This window comes from Lepisma saccharinum, chromosome 5 (genome assembly GCF_977018435.1).
Source record: "Lepisma saccharinum chromosome 5, izLepSacc3.1, whole genome shotgun sequence".
Classification (NCBI taxonomy): Eukaryota; Metazoa; Arthropoda; class Insecta; order Zygentoma; family Lepismatidae; genus Lepisma; species Lepisma saccharinum.
Genome location: NC_139233.1, coordinates 18,387,790 through 18,410,569, shown reverse-complemented (window position 1 = coordinate 18,410,569; position 22,780 = coordinate 18,387,790). Strand labels below are relative to the sequence as shown.

The 22,780-nt window shown below is 39.1% G+C and overlaps 1 protein-coding gene across 1 annotated transcript; it reads left to right on the top strand.

Annotated features, from left to right (window-relative positions):
- Window positions 1-3,338: 3,338 nt before the first annotated feature.
- On the top strand, window positions 3,339-6,652 carry LOC145987708 (glutamate receptor ionotropic, kainate 4-like). The gene is made up of 2 exons (XM_083122277.1): window positions 3,339-4,565; window positions 6,638-6,652. The coding sequence occupies exons 1-2, from the start codon at window positions 3,339-3,341 to the stop codon at window positions 6,650-6,652; spliced, it is 1,242 nt and encodes a 413-aa protein (XP_082978403.1).
- Window positions 6,653-22,780: the final 16,128 nt, after the last annotated feature.

Below are 22,780 nucleotides of genomic sequence, written 5' to 3'. Positions count from 1 at the left end.
AGGAAAACGTCCGCCCACGTGAATGTAATTGCCGTTGAGACGCCTTTGTTTATACTGGTCAAGTAATGTATGGTCACCGCGTCGACTAGTTTCTTTTTTAAAAACAAAAGGTGAACTTAAGTAAGGGCTGGCTAGGATTTAAGTAGCACTGGAGCAAAATCACAAATGACCTGATTAGACAAAAAGTAAGATAAAATTAATTGAGAATGCAATAATTAGGGCTTGTCGTCATAAAACCTGTACATGTCATGTATAATTTCTTGTGTCGATGACCCCATGAGGATTGAATCTGAGAGAGAATGTGAGAGTGCAAGTGTGGGGACCTGTAATAGTTCCATTTTTGTTGGTTATGAATAGAATATACTTTTTATTTTCATGTTAATTTTGGACTATATCATTTTCGTATGCATGTCGCTACCCGTGATTTTCAGGTATGCAGCTAGCCGCTTCCCGGCTACAGGTAAAGAGGTGGTAATTTGGAAGTACATATATCTTTGTTTTTATTCGATATGGCTTATTACTATGCACTGTTGGGCACCGGTTCCTACACACGAACTTAACCTGGACCGTAACGCTATTTCGCTTGTCCGAGGGAGATTTTGCCGCCTCTATCTAGGTAGTGGTAGCATTTGTTTTCCCGGGCAAGGGAGGGCGTAGCATACAGGGCGTTACCCCCCACCCACTATACGCCTTCATCGCGTGGTGCTAAGCACAGGGGAGCACTTTACCTTTTTTTGCATGTTTACCTCACAGATCAAGACTTCCATTCTAAATTAGAAGAAATACTTCTCTATCAAGATAATTCTTTAGGGAAGCCAAGGAATGAAAGTATCTTGGTGAGGGTCAAAATATTTAGATTTTAGGAATATTTAGATTCTTAGGAATGTAGTTCGTAGTTCACCTGTTGTTATTGTGCAGCAGATATGAGCAATAACTAAATATATAGTTGGTCTATTTAAGATTTTGCAAAATCTGGCAATTAATTCAACAGCAATCATTTCTGTTACTGATATTGAACATTCTGCAAAAATATGAAGAAATGAAATTGTAGATGCATTTTCACCGTGTAGAATCTATGAACTATGAATTGAGAATTTTTTTCCAATTTGGGATGGGATGTTTATGTTTTGTGTAAAAAGATGTTTCATATATTTTAAATTTCGTACATTTCCAATTAAGTAAAAACACAGATATAAAATAATATGATTGATATGATTGAAATGTCTTTCTCAGGACTATCTATAATGAGTTTCTCTCTTCACATATGAACTTAATCATGCGTAGGTCATAAGTGTCAGGTTGTCAGAAAACGTATACACAGTGTGTACATGTTAAGGAAAGGAACTGATAATCAAAATTTATCCTACTTAATTGGAATATCCCATTATATTTTGTTGCATTAGGTTTTTGCAGTTACGTATTTATTAATATTCTGAAACAAATTATTAGTAATGATCTTTATCCCTAATTATAATACTCCTTAATAACATTGAATAACTTTTATATATTACTTCCATAGTATGTTTCAACTAAAATAGTTCAAATGCGAGGACTTCAATTTGAAAAACAATTCTTACTTGCCAGTGTCCCAAGATGAAGCATAGTATGATAGCGTTCCCCGCATTTTTTAAATTTTTTTGTATTTTGGGCAAGTAAACATACTTTGGGGTTTTCTGCAAGCAAGTACTTGATATTTTTCTTTTTCCTGAAATAGAGTAACACTTATGTTGGTAAAATTTTAAAGATAAAATAATTTTACTGAACAATCTGGCATTCCTACACCCGAAAGCTTATAACGGAAGCTATTTAGACATTCCATCTCTACCTTTCCTTGGAAATATCAATTCCTGCCATTTCTTACAATTTTCTTCAGGTTTAGATTAATATTGACATTCCATCGCCTTAGCCCTAATCTTTGGCATGAGAAAAGTTAACTTTGGCCTGTAAAAAAATGTATCTTTTAACATTTGTTAAGCTTGTATATTAATGGCTCACCAGAATGGTAAAAGGTAAGATAAAGTACACTGTCTACTTTGCAGCAGGTTGTCCCCTTAATTTTAGGCTGGGCGAACCCCCCAGCCACTTTATGCAGAGATAAGGTCGAAAAAATCCTACCTTAGACCAGCCACAGACCTATCAAGTTGGTTCAGATTGAGTTAGCTCAGCGGTTACCAAACTTTTTCGTTTCACGGCAACCTTAGTGTTTCAAGATTTTCCGAGCCGCGCACGACAGAATGTAGGCCTATCTAACACTTACTACACTCAGTTAGTGTGGTTAGCTTGCTTGCCTTAAATAAAAAATAAACACATATTTCAAATTCAGAAACATGTTGTATGTAAAGAGTACATATTTGGAATAAGTGTCATTTTATGAAAATACTGGAACATTTCCCGGCACCCCAGTGCCCTGTGGCTCACACATTTGGAACCACTGAGATAGTTTATCATTTTGTAGATGTACGATAAAATTAAATTTCATCTTTATAACTATTGCTGTTTCTGAAATATCGATAGTTGACAGAGAAAGATGGACACTGGCGTTACGTAAGAAACTTCTTCGTTTTCCGGGTTAGTTTTCTAAAGTGAGATGGCATATGATAACGAAATAACCAAAGAGAAGGTTCAAGGTGTAAAACAGAAGAAAGATGTTCAGAGCGTAATCATTGCATTATTTTTAATTCCATTTTAGATGAGTGTGAAGTCTTCTGCTTCCAAAGAAAAGCATCTCAACGAGAGCACTGATGACTTTGAAGAACCTCGGAACTCTTCTTGTATTGCTAGTCGTCGCAAGGGAGAGGACAACAGGAAGCACTAGAATAGATCTTCCTCACGAGACGATTCATCAAATCTACTTCAATCAACTGTCTCATTCTCTTCGATCTCTCTATGCCAAATACTTTCCTTCTGCTTCACTTACAGCAGTAATTCTGACATGTTCAGACGTTTCAAATGTATTAGTACTTCCTCAGTTTGTAAGTGAAATCCAAACCTCTGTAATAATAGCGAATGTGTTTTCTGATCGTGGAAATAACACTGGAAATCTTAAGTTGCTTGGAGATTACGATGTCGTTATTATTTTTGCAGGAAGCGATTCAAGTCTTACAAATCAGATCGCTGAAATGAAAAATTCGTTTTGGTGGAACAGCAGAGCCAATTTTCTACTAATCACAACGTCCTGCAAGACTTGTTTGGAGAAAAACTTTATTTTGAGAGAGTTCTGGAAAGTTAAGGTACTTAGGATCGCCATTATCGAATTCGATGGAAACAAAGGTGATGTCTATTTATCACCAACAGCTTGCATTGCCTCATACAATCCGTTCTCCCGTGTACTATACGTAATGAACATTTCTCTAGAAGCAGTTCATGAAGCGGATGTGGCTTTGCTTGAAGCATATTCTTCCAAAAAGGCAACTAATTTGTTCAATTATACACTCCAACCGACAACGCTATACACTGACTTTGCACCAAGTCTGTCAGTGTGGAAAGATGCCGATGGGGTTATAAAATTTAAGGGTTCCCTGGTGAATGTGTATGAAGCGTTGTGCAAATACATGAACTACACTATCAAACACCCAATCGTGCACAAAAGGTCAATGGTTGGCTCTAAGCTTAACAATGGTAGCTGGACTTACCTGCTGGGAGACTTGGTTAGCGACAGGGCAGACATAGCATACGTTCACTTGGCGATGAGCAAGGAGAAACTTGAAGCTATTGAGTTCTCTAAATTTACTGCTCTTGGCCGAATAGCTGGGCTAGTGCCGAGTGGCCGGGTGATACCCCACTGGGTATCGATGATTATAATTTATCGTAGGGAAATGTGGGTGTTACTGGCGGCATCGTTCTTCCTGGAAGTCATAGTTGCCAGATCAATTACTATTCCTCAATGTAGCAAGGCAGACTGGAAAAGCTGGGTTCACACTTCCCTTCGCCTGCTTGGTATTCTTCTTCAGATCTCAGTCTCCCTCCCTCGAGTCAGTTCGCTGAGGATCACCTTCTTCTTCTGGACCTACTTCAGCTTAGTTGTTGCAAATCTTTACCAAGCTGGCATTATAAGCGTTTTCACCGTCCCGCAATACAAATCGGACATCAACACGTTCGAGCAACTTGCTGACTCTGGATTAAAAATAATGGGAAATGTTTTCTTTCAGCATGTTTTAAACAACAAAAAGGATCCTGTGATGAGGAAACTGTATGAACAGTTTGAGGTCACTAGATCAAGCTACGAACATGTTTTTGAGAATGTTATTAGCGAACGAAATCATGCTGTTCTTGGCTCGGAACTTAACTTCAGGTACTTTGGGTATAAATTCCACAAGTGCAGAAGTTGTCCGGCGCCATTTCGGGTTATGAAGGACAACCTGGGAATTGCACTTGGGACCGTTCCTCATCCGAAAGGTTCGCCGTATCTTCCCCAGGTCAACATCTTGATCAGCAGGATGCACGAAGCCGGTCTCATGGTAAAGTGGGTGGAGGACGCTATTAAAGAGGTGACTCAAGACGTTATTTGCGAAACTCCCTGCACTGCAACTATCAAAATCAACATGGAGCATCTGGCAGCAACGTTCGTAATTTTACTCTTTGGATATTTTTTGGCATTGCTGGTATTTTCATATGAACTGTTACTCACAAAATTGAGAAGAGGTAAATTATTTTTAAAAGAGAAAGTCGCTCTTTTCAGTTGTTACGGCTTGCGCTCTAGAAGCTGGCAGGGGAAGTGGAGAGCGGGGAAACGACCTATCCAGCGCAACGAGACAGGCCGGTTAGAGAGAGAGACTGCAGCGTTGCCAGAGTAGCGGGAAAGGGGAGTTGAAATCGAAAGAACCATGAAATACAGACGTCCTATTGTTCGTGTATGGCCTGAGAATGCGTATTATCCCCATCTTGTGGTCAGTAGAATACCGATAAGTGTATGATATCAGGGGTATACGTTGTAGGAATTCTTTCCAACTGTACCGAATGGTAGCTAGCATTGTCCATTACAATCACTGCGTCTTTGATATTCCTTTCGTCAAGCGTATCTAAAAACTGCAAAAACCACTGAAAACTAATTTACATGCCTGTAGAAAACCAGTGTGACTGGAACCTACGTGACAAACAATAATGCGCCCACCTTTACCCACGGGCACTTTTAAACCCCCTGTACCCTCTTTATTTTGCCAGATTTTCGTTGGAGCGTAATTCTGATCTATGTACGTTTCATCTAAATGAAATACCTATATAGGGCAAAGGTTCCTTATTTTTTAGAAGATGCATTTTTCTCAAAAACGTTACTCTGGCTGTAACTCGTATATCGGCTCTCTCCATCAGAAATCGTCTACCGTCATTGCTTTTTGTACTTGAACCCCATATACTTCAGTATCCTTCACAACGACGAAACTCCCCACTGAAAGCTTATTAATGTATGCAAATCAACGAAAACTTGTTCAGTGTTGGATATTCACCCTTTACATAATACCCGAGGATAATTCTTCTTGTTATATCTTTATCGCAACCGTCGATTGCCTTTGTGATACTGTTCCTTTTGATTCGTTTGCGCGGTGATTCAAGACTGTCTTTGCCTTCCCTAACAATATGCTGCACAGTTCGCGTCACAATGGAACAGCGAGAGTACAAATAAACGTAACATCACATGCCACATACACGTTTATCGAAGAAACAATGCAGTTAGGCAATACACGACGCGACAACAATTACTCCCACGTATGTTATTCCTACATTCTGCTCATAACAAACAGGAATCAACACTGGGGCAAAAGACCATCAGCAACGCGGTGAATTGGCAACACAGCAACGTGCAGAACGAAGTTAGCGCCTGCAGCTTCCTCCCGCAACTGCCTAACTCTCGGCTCCACCGCTAGGTGGTCTGTTCTCTGGTTGGTCAGCGGCATGTTCCCCGGTCCCCACTTCCCCTGCCAGCTTCTAGACCGCACGACGTAAGAACTGAAAAGAGCTTATAGTAATGTATAACAATTTCCATAAGCAATACATTTAACTTAAGAAAACAAAATAGTAATCGAAATATTATTGGCATTAATATGTTCTGTACACATTCTGTGTATAAGTCTTGTAATTTATCAACAATCGAAACAGTTATTGCTCTACAGAAGTCACGTGGAAATGACTCATAATCGTCTTCGTCAAGAAGCCGATCGATGTATCTGAAAATAGCTGTGCTTGCTGATACAATAGTATTTCTCAGATGTACACACATACTTCATGTGCGGATTTGACTTCCATTAGAGTAGGGGAACCTGTCCTAAAATGACATACTGTAAGGAAAAAATGCTGTAGCAAGTGTATTAATTGCAACTCTTTGTTTATTTTTTACATATTAAGAACTCAAAGCATTACCTTTTATATGGTACAGTTAAAAATAATATATGTTATGTTATATGCTCTTTACAAAGGTTTTTTTGAAAAATGCAACTGTGTGTCATTTTACCTGAGGTACTTTCATAAAATGACATACCCATTTATAACATGTAATTGAATCTTACATACCCATTCATATAACACGTAATTGAAACTTTTTACTTGCATGACTCGCAAGTAAATGTCCTTGATGTCTTTGGTACACCAGCACGCTCATTGTGCGCCCACATTGAACATTGTATGCACTTCAGCCATGTTTCCTTAGGTTTCGAATGACTGAATAAGTCGTTGCAATAGATTCATGGCGCATCGTCATCACTATCATGTAGCTCAGAATCATCATCGTCATTATCATCAAACTGAAGTTTAATCTTGGCTTGTCGAGCTGCCCGTCTTGATTCTAATATTTTCTTCTTTGCAACTTTTGTCTTCACTTCGCGGAGATAAGGGCAACCTGTTAAGACTTGTGGTCCCTCATGCTTCCTTTTTTTGGAGGACCTGGCTTGGGATGTAGAGGGTAGTGTCGATTGGCCTGAGCAATGAGGGTAATGAAGTTGCAGTTACAGATGTGGTACCACAAGGTGATGGCATTGCAGATGGCGGAGGAAGAGATTGTGCAATTTCGGTTACAGGAGTCAAAGCTGGAGATGATGATGATTCGGCCGCAGTTTCAGGTGTATCAATTCCTAGTTGGGTCCCACCTTCCCACCGGCGGAAATGTTGTTTGGTAACGACCCAATCCTTTATCAACTCCAACCACCTGCTTGTTTTTCCTCTGCACTCTCCTCCGCAGCGTAGCCTGGGGAACGCAGAATGTCTTGGATGCACGTTGCCAACACATTTCTCCATTGTTTATTGCATTAATAGCACGTTGCGTAGTGTCCTTATGCCATGACTGTCTGTCAGTTTTTCTTACGTACTCTCCAACCATTATTTCTGTAGCCTAAAATAATAATAAAATAAAACATTTTCAGTCTGCTTTCCATAATATTTACAATCATTCAGTTGCAATAGTGATTTATTTATTTAACTGTAGTCATTACTGGTATTATTTACACATTGAACAACTTTCAACACTTACATATTTTACACCTTGGCAATAATATAATTCCTATTAAATGTGAAGGTCCACAAAAATTTTTACTCTGGTAAAATGACATACTATGTCATTTTACCCTCTGTCATAACCTCAAACAGGTGTGTTAATGCTCGCGTTTATGAATACTTGCAAGATTTTACGATGCGTTTATAATATGCACAATATAACTATTTCCTTACCTTATTTATACAAATGTAGGCCCGCTTATTGTAATTGTAGAAATCTGGCATCAAACAATGATCACCTCAAACTTTTACAACTCGTATTTAAGGATTACGCTCCTATTCCGAAATCCTTTACACAATGGCACCGCCACTTACACAGGTTCTTTGTTGACTACTACAGTACACAATCAGAGACTGAAAAGTACTGCCCCTTGCGGCAGTAACGAGAAACTCAAGGTATGTCATTTTATCTGAGTATGTCATTTTAGGACAGGTTCCCCTACTGCATGAGACCACTCGTTCGAGTCTTCCTCTCACGAGCATGTTACACTCGAGCCTCGAGCCTACACAATGGAATATCACTCAATAATCGTAGATACTTACATACACATGTATATAAAAAATAGACGTTGGTAGTTTCAGCCCACAATCATCTATTTCATTTTCATGTGTCACTATGTATTGGTAAGACAGATTAACATGGAGATGATGACAATGTTCACTTAAGTTTCAATTTCACCGAGTCTTTCACTTCACGATCCATGTTTGAGGGCCCACTACCACAGATAAACTATGGTTATTCGGGTACTACTGGGCTTCGAGTGTATACCGCTCGTTTTGCCTCTTCGAGCGTTATTCAATCGAGCGAAGAAGCTCAATTCCGTCAGCTATCTTTCCTCGTCAGTGCAAACTACTTGAGGCTGCAGCGAAATCCTCTCCCTGCAGCACTCTACTGCTACTTTCCTTCCACGTAGTTTGTTGTTTGCAACCTCTAAGAAGAGCAGGAATATTGCTAGCAATATCCCAAACCCATATAACATAACCACTGGATATATTTGAGACAAGTTCAATTCTTCTACGTTATGGTCTGGTTCCAATAAATTCCTTTCTTGATTTCTGATGGCTCTGTTTATCAGTCCAGCCTCGTGCATTTTCTTTATGCTGAAAAAGTGATAAACAGTGTGTTTAAACTTTATGAAGTAATATATGGAACAAATTTATCAGGTCACATTTCTTTTTATTCCTGTTTTACAATCCGTCAGATCTTATCTCAACGAAATAAATTGCTGTACAGCACATATGCACGGGCTGTTCTCATTAGTAAGTGGTTCCTCGAACGTTCGGTAACGGTATTTAGCTACTAATTTCATTTCTTGAGATAATTAAATTGTAAACTAATTAACTAACTAACTCTCTGATATTCCTAAACTCGAATGCATCTATTGGATGTATTGAATTGGAAGAATTCTAATGAATGATGAAAACGTAAAATTTCCACGAACTATCTCAACATACAATTTCCCTCAATTGGATTGGATTGGATTGATTTGGTGTTTTAAGTCCACTTTATGCACAGTAAGGCTAATCGGGACTGGACCTACATTTTAAAGTGGGATCCGAACCACTTGTGCCTCCAACGGGTATCGAACCCGGGACCCCTTGATTACAAGGCAACGACGCTACCACTGCGCCATCGGGGAGGCCCTGCAATTTCCCTCAAGAACTCAATATTCTCGAACTAAGGAATGCAATGACTCTCATCAAATGTTATCTTGCAAAGTCACATATTTTTAGTATAATCATTGTATTGTGACATGTCCTAAGATATACTGCAATATATTTCTTGGAACATTCGCACTGGACCACATAGAAAATAATACTAAATAAGAAGAACCTAAATCATAGTTACGAATATGGATAATACGTATGTCCGCCAAGGAGAGGGGTCCAAACATTTTTCACACGTCAACTGTACCATTAAGGAACATATTGAATGGCTGGATGTGCGCGATAAATATATGTTTGGGGTGTGATTTTTAAATGACTCATTAAAAATCACGAATATATATATATATTACATACACACAAACACACACACACACACACACACACACACAAATATATATATATGTAGTCATGGAAGGCGAATGGGGATGGCACTCTTTTCACATTATAATTTACACACTATGTACGTAATTTACAAAGAAATTGCCCTTACTAATGGTCTATTCCACTTCTGAGACCGAATCCTTTCGACATTGGAAACGACAGAGGTAGTTTAAAGTACCTCTTCCAGATACGTATGATTTGGCATTCTTTGATGTATCCAAACTGCACCATATATGTGTCAGGCCCAAAGAACGTAATCTTCTCACGACAGATCTTGGTACCTAGGTTCCTGAGGCCCGTCACATCCAGGAGGTTCTCAGTTTTTATGCGGCTCCAGATCTTCTGCATATAACCTTCAGTTGCCGACTGGAAACAGAAAATATTTCCAATAATATTTTTGTGCATCTATACTGCGAGACACGAAAATTAGAGCTTCAAGGCCAACCGTCTCCCTAACTCCTCTCTTCGCCCCTCGCCCTGTGGCGTTGTCGAGACACGAACGGGTACACATTTCTTTGGTATCAGTGGTTCGGTAATGTTGGCTGTTACTATGAGTGACACTAATAGTGCTGACGACAATGAAAATGTGGAAGGTAGGGAAGGAAATAAACCCCATTCCAAACGCCAGGGTAACACTGCAAAAGCGAGTTGAATATAACCAGATTACATGAGTTTGATAAGGAAGTACTGAGTAGGTTCATTGTTAGTTTATTTTGATCATGCATAATATCCAACTGCTGAGAAGGTGACACTTGATTCAGCAGATAAAATTAGCTTTCGGGTTCAAAAAATCAATGTTACGAGTTCTGCAGAATTTAAAGATAAGTATAAAATAAAATATGAAGTATAAAACTTTAACGTAAAAATATAAAATATTTTAATCCGAGGGGAAGAGTATCAGCCGAACATGGCAACAGCGCCCTGGGTACGCGTGACCTTGAAGCTCGTATTTTCATGTCCCGCAGTATAGCTGGATATGTTTCCTTTTTAAAAAATTAAATTTACTTTCGTAATAATATCACTTTCGATTTCCGGTCTGGGAACATGTTCTTCTGGTTCTATTTGGGCAAAGTTATTATTATAAACAAACTTTGTTGAGCATACCTCGGTCTTAAGGTTAAACTGTACTTTTATGATTATATAGGATACTAGTTCTACTTCCGTCATGATTATTTTGCTTCACTTTTCTATCTCCTTGGGTAATCACGACGGTGTGAATGAATGATGATTAGATGAAAAGAGATGATTGGATAAACACAATGCAAATCCTTAACGTAGAACAAGGCCTCCCCGATGGCGCAGTGGTACCGTCATCGACTTGTAATCAAGGGTCCGATACACGGTGGAGGCACATAGTGGTTCGGATCCAACTTTAAACTGTAGGTTCAGTTCCGATTAGCCTTTCTGTGCTTAAAACAACAATTCAAAACAGCTTAACACGTTACACTAACCACTCTGCCACATAGACTAGCAGTGCATCTGTTCCTAAACACAGATTTATGGTGAATTGCCAATTGAAAGAAGGCATTTTCAGTTATTTTTGCATCGAACAAATCATATTGCACAGTCAAACAATCATTTTTTTTTCAGTTGTTGACGACTTGTTATTATGAATGAAAATATAATCTAATATAGTTATGTTTAGACACTTTTAGCGATTATGATGTCAGTTTACAATAATGTCACCAAAAATAAATCTTGCTTTCCAAGTTAAAATTGCTAAAAGGTAACAGGGGCCTTCTTTGCCTTACACATCTCTCCGTAATAGATACATCAGTAGCACTATCTATGATTTGGAAGGAAATTATCGTTCGTCGTAAGTAAATAAAACAAATTCACCAACATGCTTCTTGAGAGATTATAACAAGAAATACAAAAATGTGGGGAGTTGCACACTTCTCAATTCAGTATTAATATGGCGTCATAAGTAGTAGCTGACACCCCTGTGAACCACTAGAACCACATTTATGTTGGAGTTGTATGTACGAGTGTTACATTTTTAAACTAATAAAAGATGTGTAGATTCTACATCCTCAACAACAAGTTTTAGCAAGTTGTAATTAGTGTTAGTAGGTGATAGTAGAAGAGTGATCTACTAAAGAAACAATGACTAATATTGTATTGCTTGAACCCTGCATGACACCCATCTCATTAGGTAATAAGATTCCTGTATTAGCATACAGAAAGCAACAATAGCGTTTTTGAATGATAATAAAACAAATAAATAGAAGTTAACATAATGGAATGAACTTACTGCTTAAAAAATTGCCTAATCGTGATGAGTAAAGCCATGAATTTTTAAAATGTAGACTATACTACGAGGCATGTCAGGAAAGTAAAGATACAACTGATATATATCTGAGGGAAAATATGTAAGGCATAAGTTGATAACACTGACAGCAACCTTAATTCTTACTCTTTCCAGTAGCGTCCATTTGCAGTGCTGCGCTGATTCTTGTGTAGGATGGCTGAGGGTGATAAGGAATCCCGCCAAATGCGAAGTGCGGGCTGCGATGCAAAAGGCGAATGTCCAGAGAACATTCATTGTCAAATTTCGGCAGTTTATGGGAACATTATGAATCGTTAAAATGTGACGAAGTGATGTCGTGCCTTAGCGGGAGGTAGGATAGATATCCATGACGAACACAGGAGAGGAAGCCGTCTGTTATCTCTGATGACCTTCTTAAAGGAATTGAAGGCTCGACTCCACTTCGTCACATTTTAACTATTCATAATGTTCCCATAAACTGCCGAAATTTGACGATGAATGTTTGCTGCGAATTCGCCTTTTGCCTGGAGAAACCGCATCAGAGCAGCACTTCGCATTTGGCGGGATTCCTTATCACCCTCAGCCATTTCCTATACGTGTAACTCACACAAGACAGCGCAGCACTGCGAATGGACGCTACTGGAAAGAGTAAGGACCAAGGTTACTGTCAGTGTTGTCAACTTATGCCTTATATATTTCCCTAAGATACATATTAGCTACTTGTATCTTTACTTTCTTGACACGCCTCGTACACAAATTTGATGACAGATGGGTATACCTATAATTCGATGTAAACTTTAAGCGAATGTGAACTTTGACCGTACTATGTAACGTTTCTTCACAACGTATAAACTACAGGTGTCTTCCTTTCATTTTAATAATTTTCTCTAAATTTTTGAAAGGGGTATATTACTACTCTAAAAGTATACAATGTCTCAGGTTACCCTTCCGTTCTATCAGCCTAAGAAATATTCACAACAAATACTGTTTTCATGTTTCCAAATTCGTCAAATTATTTTAAATTTATGCATCAAGAATTTGAGATCGCTATAATTGTGCGAGTTGTAAAGCCAACGTTGTTTATTTTCAAAGTATCAATTGCAGAAAATATCACTTACTTGCAAAGCAACTTCCCCAATACCACCCCCGTAAAGGTAAATCTCATATGAATCATCATTTGCGAGTTCTTCCAGCGAGTTGAAAGGCATGTTAGAGATTGTAGACGTAAGAACAGATATCAACACCATATTGTAGGATATGTTCAAAATATACCCCATGAGTATTGTCATCAAATACATAAATCCTTCGTATGAAAAAGCGAAAATTTCAGGTGAACCTGTAAGAAAGTAGGAATTTCTATCACGTAATGTAGAATCATGAAATTACAAAATTACTATCATGTTTCATTTTCCAAAAGTAGGCTCATTGTACTTTTGGAACTAGAATTAGAAATTCTGTATTCGTGTTCGAAGTTCAGACCGTAGCTACTCTACCACCTAACTCCCAAAACTTGTACAATCAAACAAAAATAATACTAATCGATATGACAAATACAAAATTTCTTGAACAGCGATTTAATGCATTCTTCATAAAAAGAGACACGTTACCATGTAATACGAGTAGATGTAATGTCAAAGTCACGCTCTTTGATGTCATGTAATTATAAAGTTGAAACATATAGTATTAACTGTTGCAATGGTGGCTATATTGCCTTTTAATTTAAACTTTTGTTACTGAAATTTTACGATACATACATTACATCTACATGTTTTCTTTTATAACCAAATTAGCAGCATTTATTAGAACTTGATCTATCTTTGTATTATTTTACTAGCTGGTGCAGTTTGAAGTGTTTGTATGTGTGTGTGTGCACAGATTAATTTTAAACTTCTCTGCCTCATTTCACAACATCTCCTTGGAACATTGTCCGTTTTCAAACCACCTATTTTGCATATGAAAACATAGAATTCTAAAGAAAATATTTAGGTTACACATACAAAAACTGAATTGTTTCTGAGAAGAGGTGGTAAAATTATCACTAGCATAGATAACAAGAAAAAACATAGATTCGTCTTAAAAATAAATTTGTCTCAATAGTGTTGAAGAATCTGATATTTATCTGCCGTCTCTCTAGACTTTCCTGTGTTTAACAGGGTACAATAGTGCACAATCATAATTATACCCACTATTGTGCTATATAAAGCAATGCACTAATGGATTTTCTATCCGCATGACACACCTTGACAGCAGAAGCATCCTAGAACCCTGAGGAAAACACGGAAAGGGTCTTCAGAAGTTGCTCTTCCAATGTGGAATTTCCTTTTGACGGCCATCACAGTCCAGACGCTAACAGCAATCATGAAGAGTACAAGGGCAATTGAGGCCCATAGTTCCTTACAAAATACCTTGACATATGATTCTGACGAGTAATGAAACCGTGGCTGGGCAAGGAATAGAGTGTACCTGTAGTGAAAAATAGTGTTTTAAGATTATCAATCCATTTATCATTTACATTGTAGGGTGTTCACAAATATCCTCCGTGAATGGTCGTATGCACTGAATTTTAATTTTTTGAGCTTTACTCCAAAGTGTTCATGCTCATCTCACAGTCACTTGATATGTACTCATCGTGTAATGCCTTGATATCTGCCTGTGAAAGAAGTCAATGTATCCAAGTGTATATGACGTAAACATGAACATGTTTGAGTTTCCCTTTCTGGAGACACCAATATCCCGCGCTTAAGACCACCAACAGTGTTGCCATGACTTCAAAATCATGGTTTGGTTTAAGTTTTTTCTAAGTGTACTTTATGCAAAGATAGGCTAATTGGTTGAGTTGAGTTGGTGTTTTAAGTCCACTTAATGCACAGTAAGGGTAATTGGGTCTGGACCTACAGTTTAAAGTGGGATCAGAACCACTGTGCCTCCACCGGGTATCATGCCCGGGACTCCTTCATTATCAAAGTCCTAGCCTTGTAATATCTACAGACACTTGAAATAATGAACACTATAAAGCCAAATTTTAGCATCATTCCTAGTCTCCAATATATTCGGTGTTAATTGATTGAATTGATTGATTGAATTGTTGTTTTAAGTCCACTTTATGCACAGTAAGGCTAATCGGGACTGGACCTACAGTTTAAAGTGGAATCCGAACCACTGTGCCATGTGCCTCTACCGGGTATCGAACCCGGGACTCCTTGATTTCAAGGCAACAACGCTACCACTGCGCCATCGGGGAGGCCCGGTGTTAATTGATATTTTAACTTGGAATTACTAAACTTTTATCTACCTAGATAAAACAGTTTGCTAAACTTTTATCTACCTAGATAAAACAGTTTGTATTCAAAGAATCAAAATGTTACACTAAAGTTATCTAGTTAGGAAGTTATAGCAAATTTGATTATTTTAATTATTAATGTTCGATGGAAAAATTGGAAAGATATTGCTTCTTCTGAAACACTACCCATTCCATATCTTCTAAATCTCGAACACTGAAAATATTAGTAAAGGTTGTTTTACAGCATTAATAAATTCATGACAGAAAAAGTGAAAACCCTATCAGTTCTTAAGTTTTAAACGTTATTAAACATTAAACAAACCAAGGAATGTAAGATTTTATATTTCCCGACCATACTCACGCCAAATTCTTGAATATTTACATACACGCGTGTGCGCGAGCGCCTCCTCTCCTGCACATCACAATCTCAGCGAAAATTCTCGTTTTGTAACAATAGAGAAAGAATCCACGACATTGTGTGCGTGTGTGTGTTACAAAGGCTTGGACTTAAAAATTTTACAAATTGAAATTTGTTACGGCTTTAATCTTAAGCGAAATGTTGAGAAATGTAACGTTGTATTACGCATTTATTGTTCCGCCAATCAGCGCTTAGATGAAAGAAGCGTTTAACCTGTATATAACCAGATGCATCAACTGTAAATTATATTTTTTTCTTTTTTGTGAAGCAAGATGAAAGAAAGAAATGTGTTATAATTCAACTTTTAAAATTGTATAATGATCAATGAACATATGTATAAAAAACTTAAAAGGATGAAACTGTATTATGATTATGAAAATTATGTAATCGCCGGAGGTTGGAGAATAAACCTTTAGGTATAAAGGCTCAAATTTTGGATAATATTGAGGCACTTCCTGTCAGCCCTGGCCCAAAACCATGGTAACGGTTGAAGTTTTTGCGTGCGATGACGTGTAACCGGCCAAGTGAATGCATCACTTCAATGTGAAGTCATGTGAAATGACAAAACGACAGTGTTGCAGTATGCAGATATTAAACACCAGAACAAGAACAATGTCTAGATGAGGATGTGTACTACAGGCTATGGAAAAGGAGATGCGATAACCAACGCCGTCAAACGGTTGGGCGGGAACTTTACGTCACATACCAAGAAGAAGTAATAGGATCTGAGCTGATTATGTCGTTTGCGATTAGTCCACTCAGAATTAGTTCACTTCATCAAATGATTTACTAAATCTCATCAATTTACATTGTCGAATTCGTTATTTGAGTTTTTTTGTTTTTGTTTAGGTACAACATCTTCACCGAAGAGAAATTTATGCTCATTTCTTTGTTTTCCTTTACCCTCTACATCCAGGGTCCAGGAAGTCAGTAATAAGCTGTGTTATATACAGTGTACGTACAACTATAGATTGAATTGTATCTTCTCCAAATATGATGTATAAAGAAACAAACTGCCGGAGAACTAAGTGAGGTGAGTGTACAATTTTATATTACTATTATAGTGGAACCACAAGCAAAGAAACCTGTGCAGACTCGCGACTCCTGTGCACCGTACTCCAGTGTGGAGGGGAGGGGGAGAGTGGAGCATGCTCTCTTATAGTCCGAGTTGAACGGAAGAGGAGGAAGGTTCTTTTTCTTGTGGTCGCTAGTAGACCTAGTGTCCCGGTACTGAAACAACATTTGAGGCTCGGTGAGGCTCGCAGTGTTGACAACACTTTATTCGAAAAAATCACCAAGGTTTTTGGTCTAACCTAACCTAAAAAGCAAAGGAACTGACAATTTTGCTTGAGAGTTCACAAACCGGAAGTGAGGCTCGATCGCCTTAATAGATTTGTCTCGTAAGGCACAGTGTTGTCAACTTCTTACCCGAAAAAATTACCAAGGTTGTGGGGCTCGTCGTAGTTTTTTATGATGTATATTTTGAGGGGTAGAGTTGGCAACACTGTGGGGGCACTGTAGTTTTTTATGAGGGGGGGGGGTTTATTGCCCTCTGTTTACATCTGGCAACACTACCGTAGATTGACAGTGTTGTTAACCTACTGGGTTTTTTCACTGTAAATTTTCATCAAAGGACCTGAGGGGTCCATGTATTTTTTATGTCTGGCAATACTGTTGGGGGGCCTAGTGTTGGCAATACTGTGGGTTTACTGTAGCTTTTTATGAGGGGGGGGGTTATTGCCCTCTGTTTACATCTGGCAATTTTATTGGATGTTTCTTTTTTTGAGGCTCGAAATTATTATTTGAGGCTTGAAATCATTATTTGATGCTCGTCGGTGTTGCCAACCCACTCTACAAAAATTCTACTATATGATCTTTCACTGGCTAACCTAACCTAACCTAACCTAACCTAACCTAACCTAACCTACTCTAACCTAACCTAACCTAACCTACTCTAACCTAACCTAACCTAACCTACTCAAACCTAACCTAACCTAACCTAACCTAACCTACTCTAACCTAACCTAACCTAACCTACTCTAACCTACTCAAACCTAACCTAACCTAACCTAACCTAACCTAACCTACTCTAACCTAACCTAACCTAACCTACTCAAACCTAACCTAACCTAACCTAACCTAACCTACTCTAACCTAACCTAACCTACTCAAACCTAACCTAACCTAACCTAACCTAACCTAACCTAACCTACTCTAACCTAACCTAACCTAACCTAACCTACTCAAACCTAACCTAACCTAACCTAACCTAACCTACTCTAACCTAACCTAACCTAACCTAACCTAACCTAACCTACTCTAACCTAACCTAACCTAACCTACTCAAACCTAACCTAACCTAACCTAACCTAACCTACTCTAACCTAACCTAACCTAACCTAACCTAACCTACTTTAACCTAACCTAACCTAACCTACTCAAACCTAACCTAACCTAACCTAACCTAACCTACTCTAACCTAACCTAACCTAACCTAACCCACCCTAACCTAACCTAGCCTAAAGCAAGGAGCTAATTGTACAACAACTTGTACCTAATTGTACAACATATACACAGACATAAAAGAGAGAGCCTTCCCGTAACTTACTTCATGTACAATTTATATGTTTTTACAACTGTGAAAAGAAAGCATATGTGTTCTGTATGCATATATTTATTCTTATTTTTCGAAGTTGAATGAAAACACGTGTTTTTACGTTCTCGTAATACTGACCTTGCTCTACTGATTTTAAATTGCTTCCATCCGGTTTTTTTTTTCTGTGCTATTTCCGCATGCACGCAACATTCGCTTTCAATAGTTTAATGAAATACAGAAGGAGTTTTAGTATAGCAGGCTCCGAGTTTTACAATTTATTAAATTAAACAATAATTTATGTAAGAATATACTTGTACTTACCGAACACAAAATAATAAAAGCACATGTGAATCTTTGCGTGCGTTCATGTTATATGACGACTGAGTAAGAAATAATGTTGACTCCCCGAAAGATAAAAGTTCCTGGTTCGACATCAGATGCATGCAAATTTTATGTTTTGCTCTCCAAAATCTTGATTTCTATGTTTGTGCTATTTGCCATACAGCAGAGGAGAAGAGGGGAGAGGGGAGGGGAGGGGGTACTATTAGCGCCATCTATTAGCAAACAATAGAAATAAAAAGTAGGGTCAAACTTTTTCAACACCCAAAAATTTTAAACGTCCTCGTTTAGTAATACGATCAGCAAAAGACGTTTGAAAGAGTACTCTTAGTCGATAAAGCTAATTGCTAGGGCCCATATATTGCTAAAATGTTCTTTAATTTACATATTTCTCATACCGCCATATGTTGTTCTAGTTGACTTCTTCCAAAAAAATGCTAATTAGCGAGAGTTAATTAAGCAAGGCAAGTAAAAGAAGCAAATAGGACAATATGTGGCGGCGTGAGAATATGTAAAAATTCGATTCAGAGGTGGATCGAATTAAAATTGGGGGATATTTTGCATTTTTTCCCTATAATGTACAAAACATTTACCGTACATAATCTTTTCCATTTACAACAGTATAAAATAAGAGGAATGTGTGACAATATCCATATTAATTAGGAAGGTATGTCGTATGCTAGGTTAGCTAATTGTGTCTTCTACAGCTTCACTGTTTAGAGGAAAGATGGAAAAAGAGAGCTCTACAAAAACTAACGCTCTTAACGCCCGTGAAAATTATATATAAATAAGGCATAAGCGTATTATCTGCTTTCATGTCAGATTTTCCCAACCTGTGAGCTGTAGTGTTTAGGTGACAAGCGACCTGCTCAAATATAATACCGCTGACAATATTGAACGCCCCGTGAAAATTATATATAAATAAGGCATAAGCGTATTATCTGCTTTCATGTCAGATTTTCCCAACCTGTGAGCTGTAGTGTTTAGGTGACAAGCGACCTGCTCAAATATGATACCGCTGACAATATTGAACGCCCCGTGAAAATTATATATAAATAAGGCATAAGCGTATTATCTGCTTTCATGTCAGATTTTCCCAACCTGTGAGCTGTAGTGTTTAGGCGACAACCGACCTGCTCAAATATAATACTGTTGACAATATTGTACGCCCCGTGAAAATTATATATAAATAAGGCATAAGCGTATTATCTGCTTTCACGTCAGATTTTCCCAACCTGTGAGCTGTAGTGTTTAGGTGACAAGCGACCTGCTCAAATATAATACTGTCGACAATATTGAACGCCCCGTGAAAATTATATATAAATAAGGCATAAGCGTATTATCTGCTTTCATGTCAGATTTTCCCAACCTGTGAGCTGTAGTGTTTAGGCGACAAGCGACCTGCTCAAATATAATACTGATGACAATATTGAACGCCCCGTGAAAATTATATATAAATAAGGCATAAGCGTATTATCTGCTTTCATGTCAGATTTTCCCAACCTGTGAGCTGTAGTGTTTAGGCGACAAGCGGCCCGCTCAAATATAATACTGTCGACAATATTGAACGCCCCGTGAAAATTATATATAAATAAGGCATAAGCGTATTATCTGCTTTCATGTCAGATTTCCCCAACCTGTGAGCTGTAGTGTTTAGGTGACAAGCGACCTGCTCAAATATAATACTGTTGACAATATTGAACGCCCCGTGAAAATTATATATAAATAAGGCATAAGCGTATTATCTACTTTCATGTCAGATTTTACCGACCTGTGAGCTGTAGTGTTTAGGTGACAAGCGACCCTGCTCAAATATAATACTGTTGACAATATTGTACGTATATTGTATTGTATAGGAGACTAGAAGCATATAATTTGGCGAAAAAACCCAAATAAGGTCATAGAAAATAGTTTAAAAAAAAGTGAGCAATTATATTTTGCATTGCACAGCATTTGGTATTAAATAACATACCCCCAAAAAATCTCTGCATTATGCGTTCTGAAAAAAATTGCCCTACGTGCCAAATTGCTGTGTCAAGTAAAAATTTTCAAAGACACTGTCGTACTTGTGTGCCGGGAAAGCGAATATGTGCGACCAAACTGTGCTCTAAGTGTGGAAACAATTTTTCTATTGACTACTTCAAGCGACACCAGCTTACTTGCAAGAGCACTGGAACATCTCTACCGCAACCTTCCAAGCGAAAGGTAGAAGTAACCTCCCTCGATGCATCGCCACCTACCAAACGCGTCAAGCTGACGAAGAAAGCAGACCGAATTGCGTTTGAGCATTTATTAGAAGACTTTAACATAACATCAGACAGCTTCTGCGATGTGCGTAGTTTTCTGGAGAGCGAGCGAGCTAAGATAATATCCATCCTCAACGATGCATTGGCTACATACTCCACTAAATTCTATGCCGTGCTATGCTGCAAGTATAAGAAACCGTCTGATGAAATATATAAATTCTTCCATGCCACAAAAGCAAAAACACTGCATCAGGCAGATATCACTGACCTCGACAGCATCTACAACAAGTTTGTCGAGGAGTTTGTGGCAAAGCACGAGGAGCATCAGGCTAAAGGCTCGGGCGGTTCGCTGTGTGGCGACCCCCACGAACTTTGTCTGACACTTAGCAAGTTCCTACCACTGGCAGGGTCTAGCTATATTGCCCTGCCACCCGAGGTTGAAGCAAGGAAAGCTGTTCTCAATATTCAGAACAAAGACACCAAATGCTTCCTCTGGTCGGTGCTGGCAGCATTGCACCCTATACCTAGGGAAAACAATCCACGCCGTGTTAACCACTACAAGCAGTATGAGTCGGAACTGGAGGTTGCAATGGCCGGGATTGCCTACCCTGTAGAAGTCTCGCATATTCACAAGTTTGAGGTTCGTGCTCGTGACTTGTTGGGCCTGCAATTAGCCATCAATGTTTACGGTCTCACCGAGAACAAAAATGAGGTCCATCCCATCCGGGTGAGCAACGTGAGCAACAACAACGAGGTACGAGAAATCAACCTCCTGCTCATCAAGAACGAAACCCATCACCATTACACCCTTATCCGTTCCCTCTCTCGGCTTGTTTCGAGCCAACGGAGCAGTGATAGTCACCACGTCGAGGTGTGTCGCAGGTGCTTGGCTATATTTTATAATCGAGAACAGCAAAATTACCGGTACATCAGAGGACCCAACATTGCTGCTGAGAAGCTAGCTCGCCACATGTTCTACTGTGGTACCAACGAGCCTGCACGAACTATCCTGCCCGAACCTGGTGCAGTAGAGTGCTTTCGCATGCACAGTGCTATGGTGAAGCATCCTGCCTATATTGTAGCAGACTTCGAGGCCTTTCTTCAACCTCTGTCTAACTGCGAGCCCAACCCCGAAACATCCTCTACCATTCCTTTCCAAATCCACGAGGCCTCGAGTTACTCCTATGTTGTGGTGTGGCGAGACCAACATATTGCCTCCGAGCCCTATGTGTATCGCGGTCCCGACCCGGTTAAACACTTCCTGGAGAGAATGCAACAGGAAGCCATCAAGATAGGGAAGGTGCTGTTGGCCCCCAAGCCCATGCTGCCTCTGTCTCCCAAAAACAAGCATCAGCACGAAATAGCTCTAAATTGTCCTGTTTGCAACTCGGTCTTCACTGACGATAACAAAAAGGTCCACCACCATGACCATTATGGGACCGGAAGCTACATTGGCCCGTGGTGCAACAGATGTAACTTGAGAGCCAGGGACCCGCGCTTCATACCGGTCTTTTTTCACAATGGCTCGGGATATGATTTCCATCACTTGGTCACACATCTAGGGTACGACAATGCGAGAATCAATGTCCTGGCACAGAACGAGGAGCGTTATATTAGCATCAGCAAGTGGGTGCCGATCCCCGACTCAAAAAGCAGCAGCATCGAGCTTCGGTTCCTCGACTCTCTGAGGTTCCTCCAGGCAAGCCTCGATGCTCTTGCTGGGAAGCTCAGAGACGACCAACTAACCATTACCACATCAAGTTTCCCGAACTTAGATGTCGCACTCATCAGACGTAAAGGGGTCTACCCCTATGAATACGTCACAGACCCTTCCAAGTTCGAAGAAGAGTTGCTGCCTCCCCAGGATAAGTTCTACAGCCAGCTGAGAGGTTCTGGTATTACCGACGAGGAGTACAAGCATGCTCAGTCTATGTGGGTCAAGTTGGGTTGCCGAACTTTCGGTGATTACCACGATGCATACCTGAAGCTTGATGTGACGCTTCTTGCCGATGTGTTCCAGGCGTTTCGGGCGAATGCAATAAATATTTACAACCTGGACCCTGTATATTTTTACAGCCTTCCTGGACTGGCATGGTCGGCCAAGCTC